Here is a 16,885-nt window from a genome sequence, read left to right as displayed (position 1 = left end):
AGTAGTCTTGTTGAATGCTATATCCTCAATTGCTCTGCATGATATACGGCACATGATAAAAGCTTAATATACATTTGTTGACAACAAAAAGGACTGTGCTCTCAAGGAGCGATATAAAACCCAATTACCACATTCAAAGCTTCTACGAATGGGATTCAAATCGGGGTACTTCTCCATGTTGACCTCATTGAACAATTCCCACAGTACCGTCACGTCAAATTTCTTCTCCAGTTCATCCAGGGCTTTGTAGATCACTTTGTCCACAGGGACCAGCGATCTACAGGAATCTATCAAATCCTTAAATAAAAATATTGAATAGAGAAAATTTCAGTGCAGGCTTCCATGTCACAGAAGAGCCCTAGAAAAATAGTTATAATTAGGGTACCTCAATCCCCTCCAAACATATCTTCTAAGGGGGAACTTTATATTTGCATGACTACTTCATGAAACAAGTAAATATTGTCTCTTTGAAAATAATCACTGGTGACTTTGGGATACCATATTCATTTATATTACATGTAAGAAGGGCCAACTTTGAAAGGGAAATATGGGTTAAAGATCAACTATGGGGCTATCTCTCAGTGGGTGGAGGCATTTGCCATTAATCCTGGTAGTCTGCGTTCCATCCCTGGGACTCAGATCATCATCTGAAGCTGAAGAAGAAGCCACCTAGCCACATTTGGTCTCTTCTCCATATACACAGCGCCTGACTCATACACATATGCCCACACAACACAAAGATGCACACACAGCTCCTAAGTAAATAAACAGTATATTTAATTGTTTTTAAATGTGTAGAGGGGCTGAAGAGATGGCTCGGTGGGTGAGAGTGCTTGCTACTCTGGCAGAGGACCCAAGTTCAGTTCCCAGCACCAACGCAAGAGCTCACAAACATCTGTAACTCCAGTTCCATGTGATGATTCAGTGTTCCTTTCTGGCCTCCATGGGCACCAGACACACAAGTGCTATGCACACATAGATGCAGGCAGAATATGTGAACACAAAAGAATAAAAATAAATATGTTCTTTTTAAAGATGTATGTATTTATTTTATGTATGTGAGCACACTGTAGCTGTACAGGTGGCTGTGAGTCTTCATGTGGTTGTTGGGAATTGAATTTAGGACTTCTGCTCACTACGGTTGGCCCCACTCACTCCAGTCAACCCTGCTCAGTCCCTGCTCGATCTGGCCCAAAGATTTATTTATTATTATAAATAAGTACACTGTAGCTGTCTTCAGATGCTCCAGAAGAGGGTGTCAGATCTCATTATGGGTGGTTGTGAGCCACAATGTGGTTGCTGGGATTTGAACTCAGGACCTTCGGAAGAACAGTCAGTATACCCGCTGAGCCATCTCGCCAGCCCACTTTTTTTTTTAAGGAAGGTAAACTGATGTATATCTCATAGCAAGACTACTTTTTAAATAGATTTGGCAGTCTATTTTGTTGTTGTTGTTGTTATTGTTTGTTTGTTTTTGTTTTTCGAGACAGGGTTTCTCTGTATAGCCCTGGCTGTCCTGGAACTCACTTTGTAGACCAGGCTGGCCTCGAACTCAGAAATCCACCTGCCTCTGCCTCCCAAGTGCTGGGATTAAAGGCATGTGCCACCATGCCCGGCTGGCAGTCTATTTTATTAACAGGACACGTTCTGGCCTCCTGTTTAACCCTGATTTATCATGAAGGAAATAAGAGGTCCATTCCCTCTAATTTCGAACCCTACTGGAGAGTGGCATATTCATAAGGCAAAAGAAACACTAGAGAGGCTAGAGAGATGACTTAGTGATTAAGAGCAGTGGCTGCTCTTCCAGAGGTCCTGAGTTCAATTCCCAGTACCCATATGGTGGTTCATAACCATTTGTATAACTATATAGTTCCGGAGGATCTGGTGCATTCTCTTTTGATTGCCAAAGGCACCAGGGGCACATGTGGTACAGAGATATACAGACAAGACACTTACACCTGTAAAATAAAAACAGTGTTTTTAAAAATTTTGTCTGGGGCTGGTGAGATGGCTCAGTGGGTAAGAGCACCCGACTGCTCTTCCGAAGGTCAGGAGTTCAAATCCCAGCAACCACATGGTGGCTCACAACCATCCGTAAAGAGATCTGACGCCCTCTTCTGGAGTGTCAGAAGACAGCTACAGTGTACTTACATTAAATAAATAAATAAATAAATAAACTTTTTAAAAAATTTTGTCTGAATTAAACACTCTGTACGTCTTATTGTTCTCAAAGCTAGGTTTTTAAAATAAACATTTATTAAACTAAAACGTACTAACTGAAATCTCATGAAGTCAGTTTGATAAAATAATTGGACAGTTCATTAAAATCACCTTTGATTTTTAGTTTAGTTCTTTAGTTTAGATTAGTTTAGTTTTAATTGCATATATTACATGGTATGAAATGCACGAGACATTGCTTGTCCATGGAGAACCCCTATTCTGATCTAGCAATATTCACTGATGACAGAAGTTGACATGGAACACCATTCCCTCAGATAGAAGCAGTACCATCTCCTGAGGCCTCAGCTTCTCATTTCCCTTAATCCCTAGAGAGAACACTTCCAGAAATATCTTCATGATAAGTATCAGTTATAGGAAACCCAGATTTTAATTTTAATTCATAGTTGATGAATTTATTATTGTAACTGATAACTCTACAAAATGCTATGGAAATCCATGAGCTTTCTTGGTCAAAATTTAGTCCTGGGGCTGGAAAGATGGCTAAGTGTGTCAGAGCATGTGTAGCTCTTGCAGAGGACCTGGATTCCATTCCTAGCACCCACATCAGGTGGCTCACAACTACCTGTAACTCCAGTTCCAGGGAATCTGGAGCCCTTTTCAGGGCTCTGTGGGTATCCTATGTAAACATGCACAAATGCACACACACACACACAGGAACACATAAACACACACATGCATATAAGAAACAAAATCTTTTTTAAAAATTAAGTTCAACCTTAAAACCATGTCAGTCATCTGACTTGAAGTTTGAATCGGGATATCAAAGTGTAACTTAATTTGGAGCTTGTTTACCAGGTTATGATGAAGTAAATTTACTTACTTCATACATTTTACCAGTGATGAATTCACGGTCTCGGAGGCTCTCAAGAAAAGGAAATGTACTTCTTATCGCATTAGAAATGGCCACTTTCTGTGTCTTGAAGTGCTTGAACATACATTCAAAGGGATGCATCTCTGTGTTCTCGTGTTCAGTGGACATCCTAGAGGAGAAAATACCATGGGAAAATGGTTGTCAGTACAATAGATGATTGTGGAAACTATAAGGTTTTATATATGAAAGAAAGACTTCGAAGAACTAACATACATAAGATAAATGTCTTGAGTTAACCCCAATGCACCAACAGCTGAACTGGAAGCTATGGGTTCAATCGAGAGAGACCCTGCCTCAATGTACAAGATGGAGACCGATGGACAAGGAAGCTCTGCATGGACCTCTGACTTCCTCACACATGTGTGCACACATATATGTGCATCTGCACAGACATGAGCTCTCACACATGTGAGTGTTTGTATATACATGCATATATACTGCAGACCACAGACATACAAAAAATAAAGTTAAACACAAAGCTAATTATGATTTTAAAATTCCACTACTATTTGTCCTCATATAGAAGTAGTGAAAAGTAATATTCCCACCGAAATATATGGAAATATTTCTGGAGGTATTGTTGACAGCTGAAAAATAGAAGCCATTGAAATGGCCTTTAATTGGTGAGTAGAAAAATAACAGTAGACAATTTATGCAATGAAATATTATGGAATAAAAAGGGACAAAATGCTAATACATTCTACAATGTGGATGAATTTCAAAAACATTTATTCCTTAATGAAAGAAACCAAACCCAGAAGGCTAAATAATGTATAATTCCATTTGCAAGAAACGCCAATAAATGAAATCTATGCAGAAAGATGTATTAGTGGCTGCTTGACTTAGGGGAACAAGAATGGACTGCACATAGCTGCAAGGGATTCCTTTAGGGATGGGGGAGGTCTACATCCTAAACTCATACTGTGGTGCTGGGTGTACAGCTCTGTAAAAAGTCATTGCATTTATATTCAAATGCATAAAATGAAAGTGGACACTCAAAAGGCTGCACAGAGTGAGAAAGTTGACAGGCTGCACTGTTTTCTCTGGTGTACAAGCAAAAGAGGAAATGTGACTAACGAACACATAGTATGTCCTGTTTAGTTTGGATTATTAAATTGCGTTTGTTTGGTTTTTGTCAACTTGACACAAGCTAAAGTTCTTTGAAAAGAGGAACTTCAATTAAAAAAGAATACCTCCACAACGGTTGTCTGTTAGGCATGTCTGTGTGGCATTTTCTTGATTGATGTGAGTGGGCACAGCTAACTGTAGGCACCACCACCTCAGGACAGGTTGTTCTGGGATATGTAAGAAAGCAAGTTGACCAAACCAGTAAGCTACGCCACGGTGTCTGCTTCAATTCCTGCCTCCAGGATTCTGCTTGAGTTCCTGCCCTGACTTCAATGATGGACTATGATGTGGAACTATAAGCCAGTTAAACCCTTTCCTTCCCAAATTGTATTTAGTCATAGTGTTGTATCACTGCCACAGAAACCAAGCTAAGAGACTACCTGAGTGATGTTTTCACAGTCTGAATAGGAATGCCAGGAAATGACAGACAGCATTAAGTAAAACAAAACAACAACAACAACAAATCTTGTTGATGTCAGGATGTCTATGACTTAGTCCCCAATAGAGAATGACCAACCAGCAACTACCACCCACCCACAATCAAATACAACAACTGGAAGATGAAACTAACCTTACCCACAGGCCACCAAAGCCATGTGTGAAGGGCAAGAGAAGCATTTTGCTTTGGCTGCATTGTCCCTCCTCAGTCTAGGATTAGCCTTACCAAGATTGTGACCCTGGACCTAAGGTCTCTCTATACTGGAAACCAGTATAGAAACAAACATAGAGCTTCCCAGAACTCTGTCCCAGTGGATGTCTCCATCTGTCTTGCTCAATGAACACTGAATGACTCAATAGACCACTGGAAAACAACAAACAGGGCAGAATGATAAGATGGGGGGGGGGAGGTTTGCAGCTGTGTCTCCACTATCAGTGGCACTCTTGGTGGGAGAGCCCAGTCAGCTGTTCTGCTCTGCCAAGGCAGCCCATCTGTCCAAGGAACATACTTACCATTCCTGCCTAGCCAGCAGGTCAGTCTGGCTACACTGTCTGTCTGCCTGTCTACTCCCCAAGACAGTGTGTTGTCTGTATCTCATAGCAGAGTATTGTTTGGCTCTACCTAACTAAGCAGCAAGTAACCCCACCTGGCTCAGAGCCTACCTATGGCCTCAGCTAGCAAATAGCCAAACAGGCAACCTGGCTAACTTCATAGCATAGCTTCTAGACTTAGTAGACCAAGGATACCAAATAAGCACCTCTTCCAGGCTCAGAAGAAGCCAGCTGGTGTCAGAGATATAATGGGTAACCCAACTGACAGCCTTTCCTTCCGGCGAAGGATAGCTTTTGGCACTTGTGTCTAAGGAGCATAAACTATCAACTTGTCTGGCTACTGAGCCTCCTTTATATAATTCATGAACAGAAAACCAAGCCAGAAGACCTTCCACAAATGTCAGGCACTTCCTGTCACTCCATGTCTTAGTCAGGGTTTGTATTCCTGCACAAAACATCATGACCATGTAGCAAGTTGGGGAGGAAAGGGTTTATTCAGCTTACACTTCCACATAGGCTGGCCTTCATCACCAAAGGAAGTCAGGACAGGAACTCACACTGGAGGCAAGAGCTGATGCAGAGGCCATGGAGGGGTGCTGCTTACTGGCTTGCTTCCCCTGGCTTGCTCAGCTTTCTTTCTTTTTTTTTAGGTTTATTTATTTATTATATGTAAGTACACTGCAGCTGTCTTCAGACACTCCAGAAGAGGGCGCCAGATCTCGTTGCGGATGGTTGTGAGCCACCATGTGGTTGCTGGGATTTGAACTCTGGACCTTCAGAAGAGCAGTCGGGTGCTCTTACCCACTGAACCATCTCACCAGCCCCCTCAGCTTGCTTTCTTATAGAACCCAGGACTACCAGCCCAGGGATGGTACCATCCACAATGGGCCCTCCCACCCTTGATCACTAATTGACAAAATGCCTCTCAGCTGGATCTCATGGAGGCATTTTTTTTTTCAGGGGAGGTTCCTTTCTCTGTGATAACTCCAGCTTGTGTTAAGTTGACACACAAAATCAGGCTTTACACCCCCACTTAGGTGAAGCAAAGCAAAAATTTCAACATTTGCAAATGGATAACTGGACTACATCTCATGAATAGAATACAGGACATATCACCCCCAACAGATGCAGAAAAAGCTTTTGGCAAACTCAGGATGCTTTCATGATAAGAATCGACCTCACAAAAGGTTTTGTTTTAATTCATCCCATTTAGACTTTCCTAAGTTTAGGAGCTGATATCATTTATCCATTTGAAAAATCCCATTATCTTTTCTTTACAAATTACTCTTCTGTTCCCTCTATTTCTATGTCTTTGTTTCTCCTTTCCTTCATCCTTCTTCCTTCCTTCCTTCCTTCCTTCCTTCCTTCCTTCCTTCCTTCCTCCCTCCCTCCCTCTCTTCCTTCCTTCCTTCATTGTCTTGCAGAACATCTGGTTTCTTTTCTTCTAAAAAAGACTTATTGTTTTTCATTTATGTATATGAATATAATAACTGCATGTATATTAGTGTACTACATGTGTGCTTGGTGTCCATGGATGTCAGATTTTCTTGGAACTTCAGTTATAGGTCTCTGCAAACCACCATGTTGGTGCCTGGAATTCAACCAGTGTCCACTTAACTGCTACACTCTCTCTCTAGCCCGGAGAGTAATAGACTTTCTTGGCATAGGCAGGCAAATCTCTGGGTTGAAGAGTAGTCTGGTCTATAGAGCAGGTTCCAGGATAGCCAGGGATACACAGAGAAGCCCTTTCTTGCCACTTCCTCTACCCCACAAATAAAACAAGAAGAGGAAATAAAAATACAATAGATGACAAAGGGACTGGAGACGGGGTAACATGAGGCTTAAGGGTCAAGACACTTGAGTCAGGGGCTGTTGAGATAGCTCCATGCAGAGGGCGTGGGTTGGACTCCCATTATTCACATGGTGGTTCATAACCACACATAACTTCCGTTCCTGGGCATCTGATGCCCTCTTCTGACATCTATGGGCAACAAGCATATATGGTGTACACTGCACATAAGTGATGCACAAATGCAGGCAAAACACTAATACAGAAAACCAAAATTAATAAATCTCATTTTAAAACACACTTTATACTTTAAAAAGAAATAAAAGACGAGCCATTTTTACATTTTCAGGGCCAGAAACTTGAGTCTAACCACTTTTACAGATATTTGGGATAGAAACCAGCAGCCACACAGGGTGACAGTCAACAGGAGTCCAGTCCTACCTCACTCAGAGACCACATACCATCTTTACAATGAACAAGAGGAAGGGACAGACCCATGCTGGAAATGCTCCAAGCTTAGGTCTGTGGTTTCCTCTAGGTTATGTGAGCTCTGCCTGTTTTGGAGTGTTCTGTGCTGCTGTAGCTTGGGAGCAGCAAATGAAGTCTCACAAATACAGTGTGTCTCGGTTAGTGTTCTCTTGCTGTGAAGACATACCATGACCATAGCAACTCTTTAAAAAGAACGTATTTAATTGTGGCTTGCTTACAGTTTCAGAGGTTTAATTTGACTTGTCAATTTGAATTGTCATCAGGTCAGAGAGCATGGCCAGATGTAGAAAGATATGGTGATGGAGAAGTAGCTGAGAGTTCTAGATCTGGACCAGCTGGAAGCAGGAAGAGAGAGACTCTGGGATTAGAATGGGCTTTTTGAAACCTCTAAGCCAACTCCCAGTGACACACTTTCTCCAACATGACTATACCTCCTAATCCTTACAAGTAGTGCCACTCCCTGGTGACTAAATATTCAAATCTATGGCCCTATGGGAGCCATTCTCATCCAAACCCATTCACACAGTGCATTCACTGATCAGGACCCACTGTGATGGCACCTCATGCTTTATGGCAGAGGGGCCACCATAGCCAATGGCAGAGAAGAGAGTGCCCAGAAACACAAAGGAATATAGGATCCCTTGGTGATTGATTGATCAATGATGTCCTTAGAAACTGACATCAGATAGAAAACAAAAACAACACCCAGGTTACACCTTGTGGTAATCTAGGTGTGGTGTGAGCAGCCCAATGTCCAACCATAAGTGATGGGGTATAACCACAGCAACCATATAATAAACAAGGACAGTGAAATGGAAGACCCTGTCTAGAAGAATGATCCAGAAGCTATACGGAAAAGTCTTCTCAAAGCACTTAGCAGAGCAGAAGAACCAATGTAGACACATGGTGAAGATAGGCAAGGAATTAACAAGGTTACAGAGGAGCTTACAAAACCATGGAGATGAGCTAGGACCCCTTGTAAAATTTATATTATCCTTCACCACAATGTATTTCTGTTAAAATTAGAAATTAGGAGATGGAGAGATGGCTCAGTGGTTAAGAACACTGGCTGCCTTTCCAGAGGACCCAGATTCAGTTCCCAGCATACACATGGTAGGTCACACCTGTCTGGAACTCCTGGGAATCTAATACACTCTTCTGACTTCCTGGGACACCAGACATGATATGTTGCACAGACATGCATGCAGGCAAAGCCCTCATACACATAAAACAATGAAATAATATTTAAGATTCAGTTAGAAATCAGGACTAGCTAGGTGGCTCAGTGACTTGATCCCCAAGTGTAAAGACTTGAGCTCAGCTTCCCAGAATTCACATAAACTCTGGATGCTACAGCAGATGCCTGAAGTTCCAGCACACCTACAGCTCCATAGGTGATGGAGGCAGGAGACTCCCTGGGAACTTCACCTTCCAACTAACCTAGTGGACACAGGCAAACAGGAGACCCTGCCTCAAACTCAAACAAGGTGCAAGGGGAGCACTATTCCCCAACATTGTCCTCTGATATCCACACATGTGATATATATATATACATGTATACATATATATGGTGTGTATGTATATGTATATATTGTGTTAATACACAGATACACACACATACTGTATATATATATATGTTGTGTTAATACACAGATACACACAGACACACACACATACTCACATATACCCAACACCCATACACATACACATAGACTGCATTCACACACACACATATAAACAACATTCACACACATACACATACAGTGCATTCATATACATATACATACACCCACATGCTCACTGTCTTAGTTAGGATTTTACTGCTGTGAACAGACACCATGACCAAGGCAAGTCTTATAAAAAACAACATTTACTTGGGGCTGGCTTACAGGTTCAGAGGTTCAGTCCATTATCATCAAGGTGGGAGCATGGCAATATCCAGGCAGGCATGGCACAGGCAGAGCTGAGAGTTCTATGTCTTCATCCAAAGGCTGCTAGTGGAAGTGACTTCCAGTGACTTCCTAGTGACTTCCAGGCAACTAGGGTGAGAATCTTATGCCCACACCCACAGTGACACACCTACTTCAAATTCAACAAGGCCACACCTCCAAATGGTGCTACTCCCTGGTCTAAGAATATACAAATTCACACACACACACTGCATTTACACACACATGCTCATGTAAGCACAGTATTCATACACATACACTCACACATACACAATACTGCATCTGCACACACTCACACATACACACACTGCATTCACACACAGATTTTTTTTTAAGCTGTAAAGGAAAGAAACCAAGCTACTAAACGTTAAGTGGTTGTCATGGGGGAAGACCCGGAGACAGCCTTATGCATAAAAAGATAAAAATCCTAACAAGGATAGCACAGGAGCAGTGAGAACTGGGGGGCTAATGTGGCTCCAGGGTAGAATCCTTTTGTTTAAAAGAAGAGACAGATGAAAAGAAACAAACTTTCCCTGAATAGAGATAGACTCCCACATGTTACCTGAAGAACACAGAACTGTGATCCAAACAAAACAAACAAAAACTCATGCCAGGCCCGGTAGGGCAGGCCTTTAAGCCCAAGGCCTCATAAGATGAAACAGGAGAATTACGGTTTCAAGGTTATCCTGGGCAACTGAATGAGATTGTGTCTCAAATTAAAAAGTAAAGGGAGGGCTGGAGATATAGTTCAGAGGTAGAGAACTTGCTCGGCAAGCACAAAGCTCTAGGTTCAAAGGCAGTCACAGCAAGCAGAAACACAAAACCCCCAACACCCCAAGGGTGCTTGATTTTCTCAGTGGCTTCCGTTATCACTTTATTTATGGATGTGTCTTTCTTACACGATCAATACTACAATTCAAATTTAACTTTGTATAAGAGGAAACTCACTATACACAGTGCCAAAAGACAAGAGAGAATATATCTACAGTTTCTCAAGACATTTAGCCAGTGCATAGAAGAAGTGCATATAAAAACCACATAAGGGTTTTTATACAAGAAAAATAAATGAATTAAATCTGTTAAAAAATAAATGAACACCTGACTAAAGATATCGAAAACAGACCAGTGCTGGAGAGGGAGCTGAAGGGCCAGTGCATAAGAAACACAACCCATTTCCTGCTTAATAGAGAGACTGCAAAACAGCACACATCTCTATTGCCTTGCATACTTGGGCTGAGAGAGGAAGAGGCCTCATCTCAGTAGCTACTGGCAGGAAAATGCATAGACTTTGCCTCCTCAGCAGCCATTTGGCAGCGTCTATAAAGCAAGTAACACCCTGTGTCTCCGTAGTCCCCTGATTATATCTTTGATACAAGACAAAATACTAGTCAATAAGCGTAATGCATTATACGGCCAACGTTCCCACAGCTTGTGGGTGACAGTCAACAATGGTAGTGAGCGAAAGTTCATCAAAAGGAGATTGGTTTAAACTGGTTTAAAACTCGTGGAAAGGACTGGCATGCTGGCGCAGTGGAAAAGGAGCCAGCAACCAAGCCTGAAGACTTGGCTCAGATCCCAGAAGCCACACGGAAGAAGGGAAGTGCCACCTCCTCTACTTTGCCCCCTGACTCCATGACACACGCAAAGCTGCCACACGTGTGCACACATAAATAAACATGACGTTGAATGATACATTTCTTGGTTCATATACAAGTGCTCTGAACGGCAGGGAGCTGTGAAAAAGAGTAAAGTAAGTGTACCCTCATTACACGGAGGACCTCGCCAAAGTTTCTACTTTTTAAAACAGGCTAAGGCTGAAAACACTGCACAACATTACAAAATGAAAATACACATTAACGAAAACAAATTATACACGAAATGCATTGGGTAAGATAAAGGGGCTGCAGAGATAGGTCAGCAGTTAAGAGCAATGATTGTTCTTCAAAAGGACTGGAGTTCAGCTCCCAGTCTGTCAGTTCATAGCCATCTATAACTCCAGCTACAGGGGATCTGACATCCTCTTCTGTCCTCCAAAGGCACTTTCCCTAGTAGTGTACACACTCTTTTCTCTCTCTCTTACACACACACACACACACACACACACACACACACACGCCCAATAAGTATTTTGTAGACAATAAGAAAGACCCAGGTATGGTATTGTACACCTTTAATCCCTGTACTTGGGAGGCAGAGGCAGGTGGATCTCTATTGAAGTCCAAGTCCAGGCAGGTTTACATAGCAAGTTTCAGGTCAGCCTGGACAATATAATAAAAAAGACCAAGAGCCTGTGCCTTAAAATTAAATATAAATAAGGAAGATTGAGCCCAAGGAGTGGGCTAAGTATATGGGGGCAGCTGAGGGGTCTTATCCTTTCTATATTTCCACAAGTTTGAAAGCTTATAAACCACATTTTACTTTGAAATGGTCCTGGTGGTCTAGGCCTGTAACCTCAGTCACTCAGAGGCTCACAAGTTCAAGGTCAGCCTAAGCTATACAATGAGTTCCACACTGCTGTGAGTAACTTAGCAAAAGCTTGAGTCAAAGTTTTAAAAAATAGAGATATATAATCAGGCATATTCAAAGCCCGAGGTTCATCTGCAGTACTGAAAAAAAATGTATGACTTCCTTCGTACTAACAAAAACACTGCCCAACATTATTTATGCACAGTAGCGCATCTGAGTTACCACTGCTGGGGCAAACAGAATTCTACTGTTTCCTGCCAGAGCTAACATCCACCTAGAACAGAAAACTAAAGGGAAATAGAAACATGTGGCTTGCCCTGACCTTTGCGATCAAGGCCCTTTCTTGTCTTTTGTCTTCCTTGGATCGTGGTCTGACAGTGAGAGCTTAAATCAGGAGTGAGCCTGCGCACAGCTTTCTTGGTGACAAGTCCTGCCAGACAGGTAGGAGAAACAGGGCAGCGGGTGCCAACTGTTTACCCAGCATCGTCTGCTATTTGGACTTCTTCCCTGAGGTGACTTTCCTGCAGGAGTCCTGCTCTAATGCATAGAGAGGCAGAGGAACTGAGACCGCTTGGGTCACAAGATAATAACAGAACCATGCCACCGGAGTCCCTGTCAGCTGTGGCCAAAGTCTCCCTCTGACAGCTGAGCAGTGGTCATAAAGACAGTAATGACTTGTGTACAATCTGGCAAGCTGGTCTCTCTCGGCAGCGGATTATCAAACTCAAGTGTTCAGGTATGCTGATGTTCTCTCTCTCTCTCTCTCTCTCTCTCTCTCTCTCTCTCTCTCTCTCTCTCTCTGTGTGTGTGTGTGTGTGTGTGTGTGTGTCTTCGCCTCATCACCCCCAAATCTGTCCCCTCTCATTATAGGCCAAAGCTACTTCATGTCAGGCCGTTTGGACTGACTGAAGCCTGGGTCACTAACTCAAGACATAAAATCAACCGTGTTGTCAGAGGTAAAGGTTACAGAGGGGAAAAGACCCACCTGGGGCTGGCGTTGCTGTCTTCCATCTTCCAACACCTGCCTGGGGCCTGGGGCCTGGGACAGTGAGCTCTGATCCCTTGGAGTCTGCACAGGCTTCTGGACTGTTTGCTGTGGGCCACAGCTGAGAGCAGGAAGTGAGCCCAAGCACTAAGAAACCAGAGAGGGCTCCACCCTGATGGGGAAAAGAAAAACGAAAGTAATTCTCTAATCTCAAGGGTGCTGCTGCGAGATCCTGTCCCATCCATCATTTTTGGAATGTTGTAGCAGGGAGGAGAAAGGGGACCTAGAGGATTGCAGAAGGGTACACCAGGACAAGCTGAGCCAGTTTCTGAGAATGCCTTCTTTATGGAAAGATGGGACAAACAAACAAAACAATTAAAACCCCTCCACAGAAACTTAAACTGTTCTCTCTTGCTCCTGTGTCTAGGAGGGGAAAAAGGATCCCCCCAGGGTTGGTTGTCATGTCCCTGGCTGAAGTGACTTGGGTAAGGAGACAGCAGGGAAGGAGGGTCAAACACTTGCAAGGTATCTCTCAGGCCAGCAGGAGACCCAGGAATCTGACCAGGACAAGATTTCTCAGACCCAGGATTGAGGACATCCCCCAACTCCATAGACATTGGGTCAGAGAAAGACCTGGGTCTCTGAAGACTTGTCATCCCAGCCTAGAAGTCAAAGGCAGGAGGAAGCTGCAGCAGTGGCCACCGGGGCATGAGGACAAAGATGTGGTCCTCCCTTCTGAGGTGCAGATGTGATAAGTAGTGATGAGCTGTCACCTCCAGTGAGTCTTTCTAGGAGGCCCCTCATGGATCATTAGGATATATCATGTTCTCTCTGTTCCTCCTTCTGGGAGCACTTTCTCTGAGGGACTTGGTGCCCTGAGGTGAGCCTCTACCCTGACAGGTCTCCCAGCAGAGAGTTTGCTTGCCTCTTTCTCATCCCTTAGCTCACATGCACAGGGATAGGCTGGTATGAAGCTGGGGTGGGTATGACTCACAAGAGTAGCCTGAGGCCATGCCTGAGGTTAGCCTTTGGGGTCTTTTAGTGCCCCACATTTTAGCCATGTCTCCATTTCTACTTCGATCGAGAATAAGAAACTTTGGGATGATTTTACAGGACTCGAAGTAACAAGACTTTGCAGAAGCATCTCAAAGCTAATGTGTGCATGGGAATTCAATGTCTATATGTTGCTGGTTCAGTTCCTTCTTGAAGACCCAGAGGAGTGCACACAGGGAGAGCGGAACTATCACTATACTGTCCAGTGTCTGACTGGCACTCCTGAGACCTGAAGGCCCAGCTCCACAGTCAAGTGTAACTCTTGGGAGGTGAGGTGCACAGGGAACAGAACGTTGCTACCTACACCTACTTACCCCAAAGCAGCTCCAGAAGAATGTTATTAAAGGGTCTCCCCTTCGCTGAATACCCCGCACCCTAGTTTCCAGCTATAATATTGGCAGAATTGTTCATACAGAAATCTAGAACATTCTGGCCTTGTGTTAATCTACCTGGGTGAGAATAAGATGGCTATCATAACTTTGAATCAAATTGGAAGCAAGCTTTGATACTGTCAGGATGAACTCTGGCCAGGTCTATTTCTGGATTCACAAAAGAATGGCAAATTTCACAGAAGCTTAAATGAGTGGCCCCATAAGGCCACCATATTTTCCTTTGTGTCCAATCAGGGGGAATTATGCTTCCTGATATAATTCCTGCCTGCATCCAATCAGGCAAGCATACATGTTGACACATTTCCCTACATACGTACCTCCTGCCTACATGTGATCAAGCACATCCTATGTAGTTGGTGCAAACAAATCTGTGTAGGGATGTGAAAACATGCGTCTCGTTTCACAGAGGCATTCTTGTTTCACAGATCTCTGTGACACAGTAATTAAAATTCAAAGCATAACTTTGGCTGTCATGCTTTGGAAAACCACACAACACAGCTTCAAAACAAGGTAGAATAAAGGTTTCAGGAGGGGAAACTTCAATTTTCAGGCCATCCTGGAAGAGGTTGCATGTCAAATGAAAGACTGAAGATACAGAAACATCATGGGACACATTGTTTGGAAGGCACTTGGCAAAGTAAAAGTGTTCTTAGGTTCTGAGGCCCCATTCTTGTACAAGAGTGATTGGAGTGGTAGCTACTGACCAACTCCTGCTTAGGCCAGAATTTAGGCTTTTGTTGCAGCAGAGGGGACACATGATTGTAATGGCTCAGATTGCAAGCAATCTGTTTATGAAAGGCAATGCTCAGCTTTCAGTTCAGAGGGCATCAGACAAGCCCTGGACTTTCATTTTTTGGAGATCTGCTCTTCACTCTCCAGACCCTGGTTGTTTTGTGTTTTGTTTTTTCATGACTATACTCACCACAAAGCCTCCTGCCAAAGGTTTTGTTTTGTTTTTTTCCTGCCCTAAACAGGGCGGTGTTTGCTCCCAAGTTCAAACAAAGGGAAGCAGGAAGTTAATTCTGGGCTAGCTGCCTCCCAACTTTTGACATCTCTCCCAAATCCTGTCTGAGTTCTTCCTTTTGTAGAAATCTCAGGTTGTTTGGGTTTTTTGCTTCCAAAGTCACTGCCTGAGTAACAGTTTGTAGGCAGGAGCTTCTTCACCAACAGTTAAGACAAGCTTCCTTATTTCTCACCAAATAGCAGCAAAGGAGTTCTGCTCACTCCCGTAGCCAGCTTGATTCTGGAGGTACGAGAGGATCCAGACAAAGCCCCCTGAGCTTTCTACCCACTCAGAGGGTGGCATGGCCCTTACTGATCAGCACAGCCATGAAGAACGCCTTTTAGAAGAGAAACACAGCTCAGAACCACACACTCTTGTGCTTTCCTGCTCACAGAAATGAGCCAGTTCCAGCAAAGACACACCTGTGGCAAACACATGGCTGTTCTACACATTCTGCTGGAGTTAGTAGCAGCCTTATTGACAGGAATGATGCAGGCAATGTTCTAAGAAGCCTGAAAATTCCTTTTCTTTGCTGAAGGAGATGGAGGGATAGCATCAGATCTGGTTTTGTTTTAGACACTTGTTAAGTCGTCTTTACTTTCTAAGGGACTCTGGTTACAGCCCTCCCTCTACCTCTGGCTTTTAATAGGATAGCTGACTTCCACCATGTGCCCTCTTTCCCCACCACTCTTTTGATGATTTGTATAAAGCAGTATTTTTATAGGTTGCCCCATTGTCCTGCTTTCAGTAGCATTAGGTCTCCATCTGTCTCTCTACAGAAATCACTTAGTCTGGCTGCAACAGTTGAGTGATTCTGGTTATCTGGAACCGAATCTTTCTATTGTTACTATAGAAATAGGAATTGAGAGATGGTCTCACCATTGTTCCATCCTTCAGAGAGCAGCCAGTGCTAAGCTGACCAAGGATGCTCATGACCCCAGCAGTATTCCTGATCACCTCATTAAGTTCATGTCTCTGAGTGACCCTAAGGAGCACGGTCATCTATCTCATGGACTTTTCTCCAGTACTAGAGAGTAGAGTCATCTCACTACTTCAGTTAGATTTGTAACCCTGAGTCTGTGGTCATGGTTCCAATAATGAAGCAGCACTTCATCAATGTGTGCTGAAAATAGGAGGAACATACAGGAGCTGCCCAGGGACAGCCTAGACCGATGACCTTTGGCCATCACTAGGCTGATTAGCTTCTACAGCACAGAAGAACACTTAAGTGTTGATAACTCATGGGTGCCAGGCTAACCAACTCAGCTACCACCAGGCCCAGATACAGGGCTTTGACCTGACCAACCCCATCATCTACCCCAGTTATGAACTGCTGGAGCAGGTGAATGGACCAGTCCTGCTCTTCCAAAGCTGCAGGATCTCCATGACACAAGGCAACAACAGGATATCTGAGATGCATCCTGGGGAGGATCCAGTATTGATGGTGGAGCAGAGCTTTGAATCAAACCAATGACCAAATGTTCATTGCAATGAACATTTGCAAGAAGAGCTGTTTGGATACTGTGTCT

The 16,885-nt window shown here is 43.4% G+C and overlaps 1 protein-coding gene across 8 annotated transcripts in view; it reads right to left on the bottom strand.

Annotated features, from left to right (window-relative positions):
* Positions 1-13,037, bottom strand: part of LOC110292222 (nuclear autoantigen Sp-100) — a 60,760-nt gene extending 47,723 nt beyond the window's left edge. For all 8 annotated transcript variants that reach the window (XM_029474812.1, XM_085839029.1, XM_029474823.1 and 5 more), the window contains exons 1-3: positions 12,909-13,037; positions 3,062-3,221; positions 129-297 (exon numbers count right to left, since the gene is read on the bottom strand). In XM_029474812.1, coding sequence (XP_029330672.1) covers positions 129-297; positions 3,062-3,221; positions 12,909-12,934 — 355 coding nt within the window. In that variant the 5' untranslated portion in view covers positions 12,935-13,037. The remainder of the gene's footprint in view (positions 1-128; positions 298-3,061; positions 3,222-12,908) is intronic.
* Positions 13,038-16,885: the final 3,848 nt, after the last annotated feature.

This window comes from Mus caroli, unplaced genomic scaffold (genome assembly GCF_978045245.1).
Source record: "Mus caroli unplaced genomic scaffold, Mus_caroli_1 scaffold_1, whole genome shotgun sequence".
Classification (NCBI taxonomy): Eukaryota; Metazoa; Chordata; class Mammalia; order Rodentia; family Muridae; genus Mus; species Mus caroli.
This window is presented reverse-complemented; position numbering and strand designations above follow the sequence as displayed.